This window comes from Phycomyces blakesleeanus (genome assembly GCF_001638985.1).
Source record: "Phycomyces blakesleeanus NRRL 1555(-) unplaced genomic scaffold PHYBLscaffold_34, whole genome shotgun sequence".
Classification (NCBI taxonomy): Eukaryota; Fungi; Mucoromycota; class Mucoromycetes; order Mucorales; family Phycomycetaceae; genus Phycomyces; species Phycomyces blakesleeanus.
Genome location: NW_017265164.1, coordinates 60,116 through 79,824, shown reverse-complemented (window position 1 = coordinate 79,824; position 19,709 = coordinate 60,116). Strand labels below are relative to the sequence as shown.

Sequence of the window (19,709 nt, the reverse complement as noted above, 5' to 3'; positions counted from 1 at the left end):
GAATACTCTTCCCACTTGCACTTCCTTTAAATATTTAGGATTCCCTTTCGCTAGCCAAGGGATAGATCGAGCCGACATGTTCCTTAGTCACAGCAAAAAGCTTGCGCAGCAATGCGTAAGCTTAGTAGTTCGGGTGTACACATGAACGGTTTTGGTCTCCCTGCGGCCCTCAGAGATTATCTCATTTTTATCCACCCCATTCTTGAGTACGGCTTAGCCATCGTTCCTGCTAGCCGGAGTGACGTTCAGATCCTGCAGAAGGCTCAAAATATGTGTCTCCAGACATGTATTCGACGGCCCGATGCAACTATGGGAGTTGTTCATATCGCTGCATTAGCTGCTCTACCCAACCTATTCACCCGTTCCCGTGCTCTTCAAGCCAAATTTCTTCATCGTGCTGAAACACTACCCTCAGACTCCCTGATCAAAGCTCTTACCACGCAGCTGGAACTTTCCAAAGAAAAAACGACATGGGGTGAGCTTCGTCGTAGTGTACTCTGGAAAAAGGCCCAATTGCTGAAAGAACATCAACCCCGGTTGAAGGACCCATTAAAAGAAGCTTATGTTCTACTGTGCCAAAAAGAAATCGACATGCAACTTGCGAGCGTTAACCGTCCGGTAACCGTCGCTAGAGGCTTGTGCAAACCTGTCTGGGATCCGGTCTTACTACTGCCCTGCACTCGTTCAGAACGACGCCGACTGATCAAATGGCGAATTGCTTGGCTACCACCTACACCATCAGTTGAGTGCCAATGTGGCGCTATCAAGGGTAACCAAAACCACATGCTTATATGCCCCGCCACAATCACTCTCGTTCAAAAACTCTGGTCTTTGATGGATCCTGCTCCTCCTCCAGAGGTTCATCTCATCGACTATGCTCTCAACTGTCTCCCCAGGTTTTTCAAATCGCCTGGTACGTGGTGCGATTGGTGGCCGTGCTTGCTTGCCTTGCTACGTGCTGTTGATCAAACCACCTCATCCTACAAACTGCCAGAAGAAAAAGCTCATGGTCAAATCCCCATCGACCTTGCAGCAAAATTCCGTGCCACAAAACCAACCCGTCCTCACCGCATCCCGCCGCCCACCCAAGAACCTGTTCCTGGTGATCCGTTCCCCCATCTTCTCTCCAAAATTTCCACCGTTCCTCGTCAACCCCCTCCATCTGTGCCCGCTCGAAATTGTGCCTAGGAGGACGGACTTGGTCTGGTATCGTTGTGTATTCTGGATCCATAAATGGATCGTCCGAGTTTCTAAAAGGAATCCCTCTTTGGAGCTCCTATCCCTGCTGAAATCCGTTCCCAATTCTGGTGCCGTCAGTACCTAGTTACTTATTCTCGATTCTTTCATGTCATTTATTTTTCTTATATATTTATTTCACCTGTATTATTACCAGCTGTATTATCTATTTTAGTCTTAGTCTTTCTAAAAGCCGTTTTCCCCCACAGGGGGTTTTTTACGTGCTCTCTTTACTGTTTTTGCTGACTATTCATCTTTGTCTCTGTCATGCGTGTTCCATACTTTTTCTTTATTTATCCTTCACTTTTTACATATTTTTTTATTCCCCCTCATATTTAGGGGGTTACTTTTATTATTTTCAATTATTCCCCAGCTCTCATCAGGTAGCCAATATGCTAAAATGCGCAAGGCCTAGAAAAACCCAAAATAAAATATTTTCATCTGTCCACCCTTAATCTTTATAGCATTTATAGAATGATCTTTTGCAAATTTTGGTTTCTTCTTTGAGCCCGTCTGAATCTAGGTTCTCGAGGAAGGCGGATTTTTCTTCCTTTGACTTAAGCTTTGGAAATGTATTGCTGCCCTTGTGTATGTATCTATGAGATTGAAGGGTTTATTCAAGCTTATTCATGGTAACTATCTGCTCCAATTCTACACTAAGTTTCTATTTAATGTCCCTTAAAATATCCTTCCTCATCTTGTACGAATTTTCTGATAAAGAATCTATCTGTGATTTTTTTTTTGCAATAAATTCACTGATTTTATGGGGTTTCTTTAAGGTATCAATTGTTTGTTGCTTTGCACATTATTTGGCATGTTATATTAAGAACAAGTGCTATATTAATTTAATGATAATAATAATAACATTACCTCAACAAAAGACAGGGTTATAGTGTACGAGTTACCAGCTAAAGAGGTGTTGCCGCACCACTCATCTTTAGACACGCCTGGCCACCAGAACGTGTGGTAATCTCATTAATCAAGCGCCCCAAGCTGGAAGAAGTGCGCCTATTGAAACTATATATAAACAAATTACCCGTTAAGTTCAAGTATATCAGCTTAAAAAGTTACTTTGATGGGTAATCTTGAATGTAATTGCTATACAGAAATTAATACATGTCAAGGGAAAAAATGAAAAAGTTGGAATCTGAAATAATGTTGTTATGAAAATTGATGACATCAACGTAAATTAGTTTGTCCAGTTTTTTTTAAAAAAAATAGGGGTAGACAGATGACACTTGTCCGTAAATCATTTTCATTTTTCTTTTTGAGAATGGATTTGATTAGGCGAACAGTAGAAGAGTGAAAATACACTTCGAAAAGATTACTAATTACAGCAAATGGTACACGAAAAGATCTGATATAGTGATGTATTGAGACGGTGTGCGTGATGGTTGGCGGCCGCCTCTCCTCGGAGAATGAATTTGGAGAAGAAAGAATAATGAAGTGTAGACGAGAGGAGCGAGAGGAAGAGGCAGAGAAGGCCATTATTAGAGGAATTTTAGTGAATATGAATAAAGTATCTCTTTTTACCTCGTTAAAAACACTTTTCCCATTTTATTATTTTGACAGTTGATTCTCATCCCCATACGCCTAGTCAACTAAATATTATTTGACTGATCCTAAATATTGGAGTGCACATCTATTCTCTCAAGAGCGCATCCTCTTGAAATAGTTTACGGTCCCTTGTTACCACGCCTCCATTAATGATATAAACCCTGTGCTAGCTAGTAACCTGGACGTAAAGGCTATGCAACTTGAAAGTTCCTCCTCGCAATAGTATTGTAATAAGTTAAATTGCCTCTTACAAGTACCCTACGTGTCAGTGGACAGGTGAAAATCTTTTTATTGTGGGTTTTTCTAGGCCTTGCACATTTTAGCTAATGGCGACACAAGAGAACTGCGGCAGAAGAAATAAGAGAAAAAACAGAAATATGACCGATAAAACTAGCTAAGGGGAAGAGAAAGAATGATACAATTAAAATAAGAGAGACGGAGAGGAGGGGAGAAGACTATAAGCAAGCTTATTAATCCTATAACCATGGCAGCGGCAGTGTCAATGGCACTGGCTTGGGGGCCAGACGGAAGGTTTCGGTCTTCCAGATACTGCTCAAGGCAGACTGGAAGGAGACGGAGAGAGCTACTTTCCACTGTACAAAAGTGTCATGAGGCACTTTTGTCCAGTGGGTCAGGGAGACGAAGGCAGAGAGTGAGAAGACGTTGGCGGTGTAGCTTGTATGCAAGCTGTTGGCGTTCCTGCACGGGTTTGTGGGCATGTGCCGGATCAGCAATAATCCGATGGTCCAAGGGATCAAAATCTATCTTCACAGACACCCCAGTGTCTGCGGGGGGCTGGGTGATCTTGTCCTTGAGGTCGTTGTGCACAAGGAGAGAGAGAGTGCCGCGTTCCGGGAACGCAATGTCCAAGACACGGGACTGTTGGATCTTGAATGTTCTCAAAAGCTTTCGTACTTGGGAGTACTTGAGGTGGTGGCGGCAAGACAGGTATACAAATCCATACGCAAATGGTCCACTTTCGGGTTGGAGGGCGCGGGCAGCTTAGGCAGTGGTGAGCTTGGGCTGGTTGGGCTTCTTTCTCATCGCCTTCTTGGCAGCAGCCAAAAATGTTGTGGATGAGGGTGTGGGGATAGTGGCAGGACCAAGGGCAGAGCCATCCGCTGAGGCATTCTTAACAGGGGCAATCTTTGTAGACGGGATGACGATGGTGGTGAAGGTTGAAGCACCAGGTACTTGTATCTGAAGCTGAAGTTGGTTGTGTAGGAACTCTACGTGCTCATTTGCGACGCGGCGCTCCTCGATAAGAGAGCTGCTCTGTTTTTGAAGTGCAATTGAGTTTGCGACAACTGTATCTATTTTGCTAAGCAAAACTTTCTGCTGTTCTTCGTGCATGGCTGCGCGTGCAAGCGCCTCGCCCAAAATGGCTTTTAGTCGAGTGTTCTCTGGGTCGCAAAACATTTGGTCAGCCGACGATTTTGCCGGCCTAGTCTGTCGAGGAAGAACTGTCTTGAAAGCGTTCGTGTTGGTGGATCCCTTTGAACTCATGGCAACTTGATAAAACAGAGGTTACTTAGGTCGGTAAGGTTCGTGTCAGTGGACAATAGGAATTTTTCTTAGAAAATTTACTTCTTCTTTGAGTAAATGTATTTGTTAAAAAAATAAAATTCAGAAATTTGGAATTGTTTAAAAGGATCTACTTTTTTGTGGGGGTTTCTTTTTTTAAGAAAAAAGGAGTTTTTTTTTTAGCAAAAAGGAGTTTTTTTTTAGCAAAAAGAGATAATGAAGTTCAAGGCATTGCATCTCATAATTTTTTTTTCGGAAATTTGGTAAAGATAACCGCTTCTTTACCACTTTTCATTTTTTTTTGACTTTTTTTGCAGTATTATTGGATTAGAAGGAATTAAAAAAATGGAATTTTTTCGAGAAAAAGTCCTATTGTTAACTTTCGCATAAGCTAATTTTTGCCTAAAAAACTCATACTCAAAAACAATCAATCAATCACGCATCCACTTTCATTCCTGTCTCACCAACCTTGCCAACCTAAGTAACCTTTGTTTTATCAAGTTGCCATGAGTCCAAAGGGGGACAGTCGTAAATTAATATGATTAGTTTATCTCATTTCGACCTTTTTCACTTGTCCACCCCAATTGTATAGTTATAAAAATATATATACATAAAGTATTCTTTTGGCTTCCCTACTTAAATATTGAAACTTAATCTTATTAAAAAAACGAGTTGCAGAAAAGTAAACGAAGTTTCACCTTAAAAGGCTTTTAAACAGTACAAAAAAAAATATTGGCGGTAGTAAAATTCCAAAAAAAAGTGCTACAATAAATCCTTATGGCTTTCTGATTTTACATATAAAATATATATATTTTGTAGAAACAAGCAAAAAAAAAGTAAAGTGTATCTATTATTTTACACTCTTACTGTTATACGAGTCTTGAGTTGCCTATAGTACTTGAAACTCTCGATTTGTTAACCATTTTTCTACAAGTTTTCATAGCAGTTAGTAAAGTTTCTGTTGCTACTGTTTTACTATTTTATTATTAAAGTATAAGCTTTTTCTCTTTTTATTCTGGCACATTTTACTAGTATAGATAATGAAGCTTTATAGCATATTATTTTTATACTCGTTTTGGTTCATAGTATCTTAAATGGATAGTAAAATATTTGAAAGCTGCTTACTTAAAAACAGACCTCAGAATATTGTGCTTGCGCTTTCCTACATTTGGACACTAAATTATATCTCTTTCTATACATATAGAAATATGGTAATCTCCCTCAGGATAAAGATCTGGTCTGACCGCAAGATAGTTAGCAAATTGATTTGTTTACTTTACATAGATCAACACTTCTAAGACAGCCGTTTCTCCCAATTTTGAGGGCAATGGCTGAAAAACAATTGCAGATTAATCCAGTGACCGCTAAGAAATATATAATTTCACAATTAGCTTGTTCTCTTTAGGGTATCAGCTTGTAAAGCATCGTACACACAAAAAGGAACTAGTCAACTCACTGGCACAGAATTTTGTCAGTACTAATTTTGTCAGAACAATATGCACAGTGTGAGAGTGTATTTATGGACATATCTCTTGTAAGTCCAAAATAAAAAAACCGGGTAGCTGGGAGAAAGGCTTCTGTGCAGAAAATAGAAAGAATAATAAATATCTATATTGCATGTATGTCATGTGTTTCTATTCATATACTTATTATTCAAAGGTGCTTGGATTTAAACTATGATAGATTTGAGAGGAATAGAAAAAGGCGAATGAGACTTAGTCATAAAAACAGCTGATAATAGAAATTGCTTCCTAACACCTTTGAAGAAAAGTAGCAATTGCGAGAATTTCTTGTAGTTGGGTTATAAGAAGCTTCTTATTTTCTAAATAAGATAAACGTTCAACAAGAGCAGTGATTTTGCCGAAACTCACAAGAGGATGTTCTGAATATATATATATTTATGTATGTATATATATATGTGAATTGGTAAAAAAAAAAGAACATACATACTGCTGAATAATGATGGTAGCTATAGGTTATATATATTACCTCTTCTTTTAAAAAGAAGACCTCGAGTAACTTTGCTATTATTTCAACGCAATATTACTTACAAAGATGTATATGTATTACAATGTTCAAAAGATGTTTCATTTCTTGCTTTCCTAATTATACTTTTGCTATTATATATATACGATTTAAGTTTGCTTTTAAAGATAGTTTCATAAAAAATATGCCATGTTAGCTAAGACGTGCAAATATATTCTATACAAACAGTATTTCAATCGACTAAAAGTAAGAGAAAACTTTATGTTTATAGCTCGCAAAAGATATTTTATATATATGTTAAATTGCGTAACTCAAATAGAAAAAACCCTTTTGAGAACTGGTAAAATATTCTTTTATTTTATAAATACATGCTATTGTTATCTCAGTAGTAATACTTCTCTATGTCTATGTCTTTCGAGATGTTCTGTTAATTAAAAGTAGACAAATTATGGTCGGAAGGTTACATAGGCTATTTTTATTTGTTTTGAGAATTCTAAAAAGCATGATTCTCAGTAGTGTGAGTATAAGCATTCAAAGAACGTATTTACCCAAAGATATACAAAGGTTCTTTAAAGCAATCTAATACTCAAAGCATCTATAAGACTATACCAAGAGGTCTATAATAGTAGTATATAAAAAAAATCATAGAGCTTTTACTGAAAACATGAATCCCCATAAATTTTCACATGAATTTGTTTTGATTTGCCCAAAATAGGCAGTTTACGCCTTCTGTGCTGCGCAATCCCCATTTTTTCTCATATAAGAATCGATACAATTTCCTATTTCCTGTTTTCCCCCCTCTTCCTCCTGGTTTCCTTTCGGTGGTCCTTGGTTTCCGACACGGTAAGAAAGTCGCCTTTAAATGCCTATATCTTTCCATTTTTATAAGGCACATACTGATATTTACCATGGAAACGCACCCCAGATGCGGTTTCTAGCTAAGTTCCAAAGCCGATGTCCAGTCTAATAGCAGGTAAAGTATTATACAGACACATACAAATTTTGACACGGTCAATATACTAACTACAGCACAGTTTTTTCTTGCGCATGTTTTTTTTTGTCTTCTATGTCCAGCTTCCATTCCACTGTAGCCACGGAGAGGTCCTTCACGTTAAGTTCATGTACCAGGTAAGTAAATACACACACAGATGCTTTAACACGATCACCACACTAACTATGATTTGATGTTTTATTTCTTTCATCACAGTGTCCAGTGTCCAGTGCCGTTTTGCTTTTAAGCACAAGTACTTTTTTAAACCCTATGCAGTTATCTGCTAGGTAAGCAAACACACACACGATTTGACACGATCAATACACTAACTATGATTCGATATTTCTTTTATTTTATCACAGTGTCCAGTGTCCCGTCCCGTCTTGCTTTTTAGCACAAGTACTTTTCAAGCCTTCCGCTGCTGTTTACTAGGTAAGTAAACGCGTACATACACACATACTTTGACACGATCAACACGCTAACTATGATTTGATGTTTTCTTTTTTTCTATTGCAGTTTCTAGTTCTGTTTAGCTGTTAACCACCATTCTTTTGATGGTGCCTTCATACCATGTATGGTCCACTGAGTGGTAAGTCAATATATACATACTTTGACTCAATTAACATACTCACTTTATACTTTTATATTACTTTATTCTCTTGATAGTGTTCAAAGTATGCTTATGGAGAGGTGTACCGAGAACCAGCTCAGTATTTTACACCCTTCGCAGTTAACAGCTAGGTAAGTAAACGTACACGCGCACACACTTTGACACAATAAGTATATTAACCTTATACTCGATTTTTATTTATATCTCTACTCTTGGAGTGGTCACTGAGTACCTCGTATTCTATCGGTCACGATATATCAAAAGGAATATACGTAAACATTTTCATGCAAAATGTGTATATCATGGTCTTTAACAGTGAGTCTCCGGGCTCTTTTCCAACTCGCTCATTGTAGACGCCTTATTTATAAGGCTTGTCTTAATATGAGATTCTGGTTTTTTTATTGAACGCACTGCACTCTTTGGCGTCTAGTCATTGAGTTCGCTCAAGGTACCATGGCCTAAAATTGGTCCGTACTTTGAGCGATTCTACCTGCATTTACTGCAGTGGAAAAGAAACCAAAAGGGATTCCGTCTTGGACTTTATTGTTTGAGATGGAGAAGCTCCAATGTTTGAACCGGAGTAGTCTTTTGACTGCTCTGGATTGTGAACTAGTGAACTGCTTTTCCAGGCATACCAACAAGTCAGTAGCCTTCACTCCCTGGAAAAGGTTACTGGAGGGTGCAATCCCCTCACCTTGTCTTGAGTTCTTGTCTTTGTGTTAAGTAGCTTCCGATGAGTCGGGTTGTTTTACAAACTCCCTAATCCTGGTGAAAAGTTTCATCGAAGGCTAAATATACTTATAAAAAACCAACTGAACACAAGTACCGTAAGGGAAAGTAGCTCTTAGTGTAGAGCATACTGGACGTTAAAGACCTTCCTGAGCCACTCATATGAAGGCGAAAGCCGGATGAAATCCACGTCAGTTTTTTCTGTGTTGTGCGGCACATAACATGGAGAAGACTGAGGAACGCAGAGGTAGCTTTATGCTATTTTCTTAGGACGTTGGATATTGGCTCTCCAGATTTTGTCCTTTGGGGCATGTCAAGATTGTCACAGAAAGGTGCAAGTATAAGGGTGTATCACCTGGATGCGTAGAGTTTTTTAAATTCGTTGAGCACCTGGACGTGAGGTAATACAGGTAGATTCCAGCAGAATCGACAGATTACCCAGTACAATCGCCTGTATTTTACTGCTTCCTGTTGAAATGATCCCTGTGCTTTTCAAGTCCCTCATTGCTTAGACTTTGACACTTGTAACCCACGCTCTGGTAAACAGAACTGGACATGAGGGACGAACCCGAAGCAAAGTTAAGGTGCCTAAGTAAATGCTATGCTGTTCACTTGGGTGTCTCAGACACCTGTCCCGAGCAGTTTGGCATTAAAGCATTTCACCGATACTTTGCCGTCATGGTAAATTTGATGCCATGCCGAGTAGGCAGGAATGAGGGTTGTTGAGAAGCTTGGGTGTAAACTTGAGTGGATCGGCCTTCAAGCGCAGGTCTTGACAAAAAAATCTTTATTTTTTTTACTTTTGGGATATATCGGATATACTTTAAAAGTATACAAATCAATTTTCAATACAATATTCAGTATTGAAATCTTGTCAAAACTTATTTTACAACCAAGATATGTATATGTATATAGACTCGTACCAATAATGGTCATCATGATTATCAGTTTATGAGAAACTAATAGTACAACCTCTTTGTCTTTTTTATTTTAGTTGGTCTTCTTTCACCTAACAATCTTACACAGTCGGTTTCGGACAAGATCGGTTTTTAGCCACACTCATTTGATATATTCATATCTGGTCAACGCGAGTAACAGTCTAACAAGCTTCCAAATATATTCTATCTTAAGTATCTCCTTATTTTTACTCCCTTCATGACTTGCTCATATCAAATTTCTTTCCATAGTTTTATCTTCCCGTTCTAATTATCACAAGTACCCATATTCAATTACCCCCAATACTATTATTAAAATTATTAAATTATCACAATGACCTTCTATTAACTTATTTCAAAAAAAAACTGTTTAATCCTAAATTCCCCTGGTTCTTGATCTGAAGAGCACCGCTATTTGGTGCAAAATCTATGAGTTGTTGATCTGACCACCCCTTTTTTGTTTGTACCTTTTTTTTACCAACCCTTATACCGCACAAACCAACATAGCATGTCTCAAACCCTCGTCTGAAAACACATAAATTCAAATATATAGTTTTTGAAAGAAAGAAAAAAAAAGAAAAAAGTTAAATTTATTTAAAGAAAATAGTATAGTGGCCCCTTCGTAATTCTTCTTCATCTCATGTATGCAATTAGGCAATGTCATGTAGTTAATTACTTACAGTCAAAGCTAAAGTTATTAATACACTTGGGAGAATGCAAGCATATTACTATTACTATGCCAAATGAATTTTTTCTCTTATTTAGCTTATGTTTCTTGGTGATATTACATATTTGTGCTATGAGGCTGCAAATAAAAAGACTCAAGAAAATGTTACTTAACCAAGCTTTGACTATACTAGTTGCATGGAGTAACACTATACTAAGATTAATATGATATGTAAGTAGGGTGAGACAGAAGTGAGTTGATTTGATTGAAGTGAAAGACAGAAGAAAAATGGGTGTGTAGTGTGTAAACCATATTTTTTTTTAAATATTTTTTGACAATGGTAGTGTGTTCACTTGAAGAAATACTGTCATAATAATAGTACATTTGATGTGGTTTCAAACTTCCAGCCAGCCCAAGCGTATCATATCTTTCATAACCTTTCTTATATCAATTCTATAAACAAATTGAACAAGTTGTGCTCTTATTAAGAGCGTAATTATTATAGATGGAACATATATCCATTGAAATTATAAGAATTGGAATAATGAGTCCCGAAAATTTTGAACTATTTACATCTCTGTTCCTCTCTCTTATTAATCACTGATTATTCAGAGGCATATTCTATTTCAATATCTTTCAGACTACCTTATATAATTAACTATCAAGATATTAATGAAAGCATCAAAAGATGAAAGCAATAGAGACGATCTTCGTATATTACTTCTAAATTTCTCTCAAGAGAACAAGCTGGCGACTGCAAATATCTGAGCTAAGGAGCTGTTAGAGGAAATCGACATATATTCTCTTTTTCTGACAATCGTTTTGACTGCTTTATCGCATAATCCAATACAGCCTGTCTTATATATATACATACATTGATATAGAGCTAATATAGAAATATTACAAAAAAGAATAATTTGAGAAAAACATTACCCATTGTTGTTTTTTACTTGTATTCTTAATCAAATATGCTCATTTTTTAAAATCATTAAACAAACATATAAAAAATATCCTAAATATTCAGATTATGTGAAAGACAATATTAGTGATCCGAATGAATTTGCCATTTCTGTGTTAAAGGCTACATGCAAATATAATCTCTGATACACAACAGTAATAGCAATTATTAAAAGAGTGAATAGAACATGGACTGCTCTTAGCAAAAAAAATCAAAAGACCTGCTTAATTGAATGATCATGACTTGAGATCTTTGAAAAACATTGTGCACAATGATCGACTCACAACATTATATGTTTTTATAGATGTAATCAATAAATCTTCATATGGATCAATCAGGAGGGAAACTCTTTGCAATTATTTTTTTTAAAAAAAATGGTATATGATCTTGTGTTGCCGCAAAGAAGTCTGTTGCGTAAAAAAGCATGTATATTGTAAACAGGTTAACACTTGAAAGTCTTGCTTGTTATTACAATCAGCTTTGAAATCGGGTAATCTGAATCGGTGGGTCCAGATTCATAAACTATTCTAAAGCAATGTATGAGTGTATATGGTGCATTTTAAAACATATATTCAGGATAATGTATTTGTTCCCAGGAATATGAGTTAAGCGGAAGTTAAATGCTGATCTGGTTGTAAGTTCAGGCTAGATTTGTGAAAAAGCTTGGAACTGATAATTGTACATCGAATCAGCAAAAGTACATAATACTCTTTTACTGTAACCTCACGTTCTTACTCTTGAAGTATTAGGCAAAGTGAAAATGTCAAGTTTGTTTTCTAAGAGAATAAATTACTATGTTATCAAGATGTGTTGATAAAATAATATAAAAATAATGTAAACGTTTCTTTTTAAGAAATAGCCTATAGACAGCCCTGATCTGAGTCTAATAGAGAATATTTTGGCATACGTGGAACATGATATGAGGGCTAGAAGGTTAAAGCCAATGTATATACAATTTTTGGTTTGTGCTCTTCAAGAAATTATTATATATGCAATATATTAGTTTCCGACGTAATAAGATAACTTGGAAAAATAACAGATTTTATACTCAATATTAAACTTTCAAATGAAATACACCATATATTGATATAATATTTACATATCTCTTGGGATTGCTTTAGAGCTCTAAATATATATTTAGCTGGTTAAAAGGCATATAGAAGCGGTATATCTTTATCTAAAGCAAATTGAATTTTCTTTTAATAAAACACATGTACTAGCTCTAAGCTAGTATATATATATTATACGAGATGATACGAGACTTTATTAAGAGAGGTCTGCGATTCATTACTTATGCTTTCAGAAGCTTTTCTAGTAGCCTTGAAATTATTGAGAAACCACTGTAAATATTTCGATTAATACTCCTTATTTGAGAAAAAGAAAGCTATTTTCACCCAATGAGAGCATAAATGTCTTATATATGTGTTTAAAACATTATATAAATGCTGGTTATAAGTAAAGATTCAAGAAATTAATTAAAATATAGCAGAGAAGTGTTTAATAAATACAGAATACAAAATAGATTCTTATACTTATACAGCCAATATAAAGCAGGTTTTGATTGACGTTAACTATGTTGTTTACATTAATAGTACAATATTCTAGCTAGACTATCAAAGAACTTGATGATTTATTCACAGCAATACAAATAATAATCTGAAAATTTGATCTACTCTAAAATATAAATATATAATCTGGGATGGTCCAAATCCCAGTATATGCTGTCGCAGGTCAGCATCATATTTTACTAGCTAGTATATTTCTTCTTCGTGCCTTGTCCAGATCCAGAGGGGGGAAGTCCAATGCCAGTCCATTCCATTGATTACTTTTTAGTTTTTTTTTTGCTTTTTTACTTTTTTTTTATAATTTGTTTTTTCTTGCTTTGATTTGATTTAACTTGATATAATATTCTATTCTAGAGTATAATTTTTCTTATTTTTTTTTTATATGATATGATATGATATGATATGATGTGTATTGATATTTTTTGGCTTGATTTGGATTGTTATGATGTGTCTTGAATTGGATTGATTTGATATGATTTGTATAATATTTATGACCATAGATACTGAGAATGACTTTGTCAAAGAGCGTTTTTAGATCTGAGTTGATAAAAACTTTGGAAAAAGAAACCTTCGGATTTTGGTGAAGAGAGACTTTATAAAATATCACCAAATTTGACTGAATAGATATTTGGTAAAAGAACACCTTTCGATTTGAGTTGAGAGAGACTTTGCTAAAGAACACCTTTAGATTTGAGTTGAGAGAGACTTTGGAAAGGAACGCCTTTAGATTGGAGGCAAGAGAGATTTTGTGAAAGAACACCTTTTCATTTGAATGGACAGATACTTGGTAAAAGGCCACCTTCTGATTTGAGCCCAAAGAAACTTTGGAAATAATGCCTTCAAATATGAGTGGATATATACTTTGAAAAAGACATCTTTGGATATGAGTAGAGAGAGACTGTAAAAGAACGCCTTTAGATTTGACTGGATAGATATTTGGTAGAAAACACCTTCTGATTTGAGTTAAGAGAATTGATAAAGATATTATCAGGTTTAAGCCAAGAGAGACTTTGTTAAAAGACGCCCTTGAATTTGAGCTGAGAGAGACTTTGAAAAAGGGACGCCTTTAGATTGTAGGCGAGAGAGATTTTGCGAAAGAACACCTTTTGATTTGAGTGAAGAGAGACTTCGTAAAAAGACACCTTCAGTTTTGAGCCAAGAGATAGTTTGTAAAAAGACATATTGTGACTTGAGTCAACACAGATTTTGGAAGAGAATACCCCCATGCTCGATTGGATATAAAGGCTTCGTTAGAGAACAAATTGTTTTTGTTTTTGACATTGACATTGCTTTGGTTTTGTTTCTGTTTCTGCTTTTGATATTTTTTATTTTTTTTCTACTAGAAATTGGGCTGGAAACTGGACCCCCCTCCCCCTTCTTGGACTTGGACAAAGCACAGAACTCTATACTATACAACTGCGAAATTCATATTATTAATTCTAAGATATTTGGTACTATAGTTAACAGTGTAATATTTTTTTGAGATGCCAGACTGGAATAGACCCAGCCCCGTTTTGTATTGTCTTTCAGAGTAAGCCCTGAGAGCACGATCCCTTTGAATAGCTGTATTGCTGCTATTGTGTCCCAATTGTTCTTTCATGGTGATTTTCTTGCTTGCTAATGGAGGCTTGTAATTGATCTACTGGTACCACATGACTGTCTGTAGAATTCATTCGGGGATTGCCAAAACCTTTTTTGATGTTTAAGACTATGGCCTTCGACCAAGGTATGAAATTCATAATTGATGCAACTGATGACCTAGTCAATGTTCTTGGGATCCTTTTTACCAGCCCAAAAAGATGGTACGATTTTGAGCTGTGTAATTTGATGGTGCACTTTTGATAGTTTGACACAATTGACTTGATTATTTGAATACTTGATGACTGGATATATTGCTGTAACTGCTTTCTTGTGGTAAGAGTTTACTTCTGGACTGAGTTTTCATAGATTTTTGTAGATACGGCCTAATGCAATTTTTTTAAATTTGAGTCAGAGACAGCGGCCACAAGGTAACTTGAACAGCATGTAATTTGCTTGATTTTCTTGGTGACTTGTATTGGGAAGTATCAGTAAACTCTGCGTCTTTGTGTTGCTATCATCCAATTCCAACTTTGATAATTTCTCTGTTTTTTGTTCTTTTTTTTGTTCTTTTCTGTTTTCTTTTTTTCACATATATATGTATATAAATTCACTTTTGTTTTTTGCCTTTTAGAACCAGTCTAATATTGGCTCCTTGCTTGACTGGTTCTACCCTCTTTAAGCTTTGTCTTGGTAGCTTGTTTGTATTTGTCTTTTAATATGACCCTTCAATTGAAACTTGCTTCTCATTGTCAACCATTGGTGCACGTAGTAAGGTCCTGGACGTGGGTCGTTTGTCCTTGTGCGCCCATTGTTGCTATTGTTTGCTTTAACCTACTCTCCTTGACAGCTCCGAGTATTACCCAGCTGGCCCAATTAATCAAAGCGTAATTTAACATATCAGTTCAGCTTGCGGACACCCCAAAAAAGACCGGCATGTATTCAAAGCACGGTTGTTGAGAACTACTCGTAGTTATCGATGAAATCCTTGATATCCTATCCACTTGGGAGTATGTATCTTACTTGCATAGCACCTCCTATATATTGTAATTTCAATAATAATTAAAGAAAGCCAAGCTTGTGTTGCCTGAAGCACGTCCTAAGTAGTTAACATCTCAAGTAAATGTGATTCTTTAGGCTTGCAATTGGCATGTGCTGTAAATTTGGGATATTCTTTAGCATCACACGCTTGACTAATTGGCCGTATTGCTTGTTGGAAATCGGCTCGGAATTTCCATGCCAGATATCATAAGCCCGCCAACTAAATATCTTGAGGAACTACATATTGATGGCTGTAGAATCCATTGTGGAACCAAAAAAAATCTATAGACTTTGGAAAATCTGTCTAGCAACTTTGCCTAGTCAACTGGATAGAAACCAAAGGCAGACCAAGAACTTGAATAACATTTCTCCAAGAAGTCTGGTTTCACCAATTTTGAACAAATAGGATGGATGACTACCAGAGAACTTGACCGTCCAGCTCCATAGCTTAAGATTCTGGCATGTGTTATCAAGATCAAAACCCAGACTCAGGGTAAAGCGGACTAATTAGACGATGTAATTCATAAAAATGGGTATTGCAGCAATATGACGTTAAGGCGCTTAATAATAAAAATGAGAATCCCAAATGGAGAAATCCAAAGACCCGATATTCAGTTGTCTAATAGCAGTAGCAGCTGGAAACAAACGCAGGCAAACCCCAGATATATGCGGCAGTCATATTTTTGAGAACAACAACAAAAACAACAACTAGAAGAGCAACCGGAACAACAGATAGAGCAACGGACAGAACAGCAGACAAATTAAGTCCAGATATATTATAGTCAAGCGCCTGCTAACAACAACCAGAAATCCAGGCAGACAAAGTTTGTATACACAGCAGCCAAATGCTTGCGAGCAACAACCAGAAACACAGACAGATAGAGTCCGGATACACAGCTGTCAAATTACTGCAAACAGCAGCCAGAAATACAGGCAAGCAAGCTTCAGATACATGACAGTCAAATGCTTGCAAGAAACGATCAGAAACACTGACAAACAAAGTCCAGATACATAGATGCCGAATGTCTGCAAACAAAAGAGAGAAAACAAAAGCCCAAGAACTCGATCATAGTCTTGGGAGGTGGAAATCAAAAACTTTTCTACCAACCAGAAACTATTTTTTTAAAAAATTAGAGTCAATAAGTTTTCAATGTATATAAATAATAAACATAATAGTAAAAGTATAAACCAAAATGTTACCTTTTTGAGAGCCAGAGGGTCGCTACCACCACTTTCAAATATATGCAGACAGTGATTAACAGCAAGTGCAAGGAGCCACAACTCAGCCTACACCTGCTCTGCATACATCGGTATAGACAACTCCACGTCTACCTTCCCTCTACTATCCAAAGACTTTGGACTCGGAACCAAACAAGCAAGCGGACCATGGCGTCAAACTTGAAAAAGAATGATTAGCCAGACCTTTGAATATGCGAGCAATTGGAACCGAACGTAAAGGGGAACCTGACTACCGCCTGCTGACCCCGGCATCTCATGCTTCATCGTCAAAGTCACTCTCTTCTAACTCAGCAAGGAGATCTGCCAACGCCGAGTCTTGCAGGGTGACGCCCTCATCGTCATCTTCATATCCCTCATCCGAGTCCTCTTCATCATCATCGTCATCTTCTTTATCTTCTTCTTCTAGGACTTTTACTGGACTCTCGGGAGCGGTAGTCAGCCACACCACAACACCAGGAATTGTGGGAGGCTCTGGTGCCTCAACCTCTGGCAAGGACACGCCAGATTGACCAGGAAGGTCAGCACCAGAATCAGATCCGGGGAGAAGAGGGGAAGATGGTACTCTTGGTTCCTTCTCTGGGCTCCACACGAGATCTTCTGCAACTTGCTGTGGGACACAAGTCGCGCCTTTGTTGGTCATGTTTGCCTGATCTAGTGGGAAAGAGCCAGCCACACCAGAATCAGGAAACATGGTAGCCATCATGATGGCAGAGCCTTTTGGGACTAGGCTTTCATCCCAGTACATGAGGCAATCGTCTCGGTAGTGATCAAGGATGCCCTCGATCCCTGGAACTACCTCAACGGCGAGATCCATCAGACTGTCGCCACACAAGTCCTCTGGAACCATCGCTAGTTCGTCATGGATGTTGTACCAGCAGGCTGTGGAGACGCCCGCAACAACGATACCGTCATACTCGACGTCAAGCATTTCAGAAGTCTCTGGCTCAGAGATAGTACTCATCGAGCAGTCGAAATCTTCTTCATCTGCATCAGTCATCATCTGCTCCAAAGGAGCGTCAAAAGTAGACACAAAGTCCATGGGTTCTTCTTGTACGAAGGCAAAGAAACCACCGACGAACGCAGAACACTGAGGGATCTCCTCAAACCAGGGAGCGTTTTCGCTGTACCAGCGTGTCTCTATGGCCGAAGCCACCTCTATGCCAACACCACCCACTTGTTGGGCAGTGTTTGCAAAGGAATTCTGACCGGCAGATAGATCTTCACTGGCATCGCTGATGGTCATAGCTTCAAGCAAGGACGTCAGATCAGAAATATCTGAAAGGATCATATTCTGGCCAGAGGAAGGAATTTCGTCAGTCAGTGGGTGACTTGGTCTGTGTCTATTGAATGTGCCTTGCTCAAAGGGACAGGGTAGAGCAAGGAAACACTCAATCGCGGGAGCACCAACACAGACTTCATCATAGCCACTGCTGTAAGGCTCGCTCTGGTTATCGCTTCCCAAAGGTTCTGAAGCTAACCTGATGAGCTCAAGAGGGCTCGTCTTTGAGACTAGCACCTCAAACATCTGCTCCTCCAGATCCTCCCCATAATAAGGGAGTCTCGTCCGGACCATGCATTTGGATCCCTGGTTCTCATGACGTACTGGAATGTACGCCACTCGTTCCATATGGGAATGCTTGTCATCTTCACGAACTGTTGAGTTCATCCGATGGCAGATGCTGTTCTGTTGATTTGAGGAAGTGGAACGAGAAAGACCTTCGACATCACCGGCACTTTTTATCTCCGAAGAGACAGCAGGACAAGACATAGAGCCCAGAGTCTTTCCAAGAGAGCCACAACGTAAAAAACCAGAAGAGAATACTTCCGACGAAGTACAGAAAGACTGCAAGCAACCTTCACTGTCTGAAATATGGTCAATGTTACCATTTATGTTTATGATGTTGTAATCAACGGCTGGCTTACCTTTGTGGATTATTCTCATTCGGTATGAGGATGTGCCCATGCTAAGCACAGAGGGGACTGGAAGAGAGGATATAACTGCAAAGAGCAGTGCGCAAAGAAAGGCTGAGGCAAGACACAAGGTCTGCAAGGCAAGTTGAATGGGATAGGAAAGCATATGAGAGATTGCGGGAAGAGGGGTATAAGGAAAAAAATGAAAAAATTGAAAGGTTGATGCTTCTTTTATAGACAATTTGTCTCAGTAATTCCTTGTTGCTGTTACTGTTGTTTTTTGTGACAGCTACTACATTATTCATTCAACTATGTAACAAGACATTGTGGCTAGGAGGATTTCTTTACATTTCTTTTAATTTTTACTTCTTTCTGTGACGACCTGCATGTAGTAAAGAGTAGTGATTTAATTCTAACAGCTAAGATTAATTTAAGACAAAAAAATTAAATTAAATATCGTCTAAAAATGCACCGAAGTATTAAAGCAATGAATTTTTCCTTTTAAAAATTACTAGAGAATGAAAGAGAATGTTGAAGCAAATAAATAAAGAATTATAAGAAGCTGAGATATCTTTTAAAGAAGATAGTGGAGATTTTTTGTAACCGAATGTTATTACTAAAGTCTAAAAACGTGGATTTTTGTTTCCTCTTATTACTCAAAGCTGACCTGTGCTCTGGTTACATAATGTAATCAGGTATATAGACTCGAGGAAAACAAGTAGGTGACCAGTGACTTTGATAGACAAGCAATTTGCAGAATGTTAGAGTGAAAGAAAATTATTTTGTGTCTATCACTTGAGGTCACTGCTGGTATGATTGAATCCACCGACTTTTTGAGAGTATCTCCTTCATTTTTGAAGAGACCACGTATTTCCTAGTAATAAATGACACAGAAATATATTATAAGGGATTTTAAAACTAAAGAAAAGAAAAATGATTTACATAATTTGTGTGAATATCAGTATGAAGATTTCGCAATTATTGGAAGATCTTGAATATGGAATGATATACGTCTGTATCAACTGTTGTGTACTTTAATCAGCCTGAAAGACCATAAATATAAGCTGAACTGTAGTATCAAAGATATATATTGGTTGAATACTGACATAATATCTGTAATAAGTAAACAAGAAAAACATTTGATTCCACTAATAGTATTCTTGGGTTTTTGTTTTCAACTCT

General features: G+C 37.4%; 4 protein-coding genes across 4 annotated transcripts; 2 read left to right on the top strand and 2 right to left on the bottom strand.

Annotated features, from left to right (window-relative positions):
* Nucleotides 1–111: 111 nt before the first annotated feature.
* Nucleotides 112–1,188, top strand: PHYBLDRAFT_71936 (hypothetical protein; the record flags this gene model as incomplete). Its single annotated transcript, XM_018442566.1, has 1 exon — nt 112–1,188. One exon carries the CDS (start codon nt 112–114, stop codon nt 1,186–1,188), a length of 1,077 nt encoding a protein of 358 aa, XP_018284674.1.
* Nucleotides 1,189–2,144: 956 nt separating this feature from the next.
* PHYBLDRAFT_174926 (hypothetical protein) lies at nt 2,145–4,299 on the bottom strand (the record flags this gene model as incomplete). Its single annotated transcript, XM_018437373.1, has 6 exons — nt 2,145–2,253; nt 2,308–2,334; nt 2,930–3,051; nt 3,277–3,386; nt 3,411–3,794; nt 3,897–4,299. The coding sequence occupies 6 exons, from the start codon at nt 4,297–4,299 to the stop codon at nt 2,145–2,147; spliced, it is 1,155 nt and encodes a 384-aa protein (XP_018284673.1).
* A 2,193-nt stretch (nt 4,300–6,492) lies between these two features.
* Nucleotides 6,493–8,390, top strand: PHYBLDRAFT_189218 (hypothetical protein; the record flags this gene model as incomplete). The annotated part of the gene is made up of 10 exons (XM_018439621.1): nt 6,493–6,643; nt 6,693–6,762; nt 7,019–7,146; nt 7,229–7,276; nt 7,338–7,431; nt 7,511–7,581; nt 7,657–7,726; nt 7,811–7,883; nt 7,961–8,035; nt 8,123–8,390. The coding sequence occupies 4 exons, from the start codon at nt 6,493–6,495 to the stop codon at nt 7,243–7,245; spliced, it is 366 nt and encodes a 121-aa protein (XP_018284672.1). The 3' UTR covers nt 7,246–7,276; nt 7,338–7,431; nt 7,511–7,581; nt 7,657–7,726; nt 7,811–7,883; nt 7,961–8,035; nt 8,123–8,390.
* An 8,479-nt stretch (nt 8,391–16,869) lies between these two features.
* Nucleotides 16,870–18,693, bottom strand: PHYBLDRAFT_71939 (hypothetical protein; the record flags this gene model as incomplete). The annotated part of the gene is made up of 2 exons (XM_018442567.1): nt 16,870–18,479; nt 18,540–18,693. 2 exons carry the CDS (start codon nt 18,691–18,693, stop codon nt 16,870–16,872), a joined length of 1,764 nt encoding a protein of 587 aa, XP_018284671.1.
* Between the last annotated feature and the right edge of the window lie 1,016 nt (nt 18,694–19,709).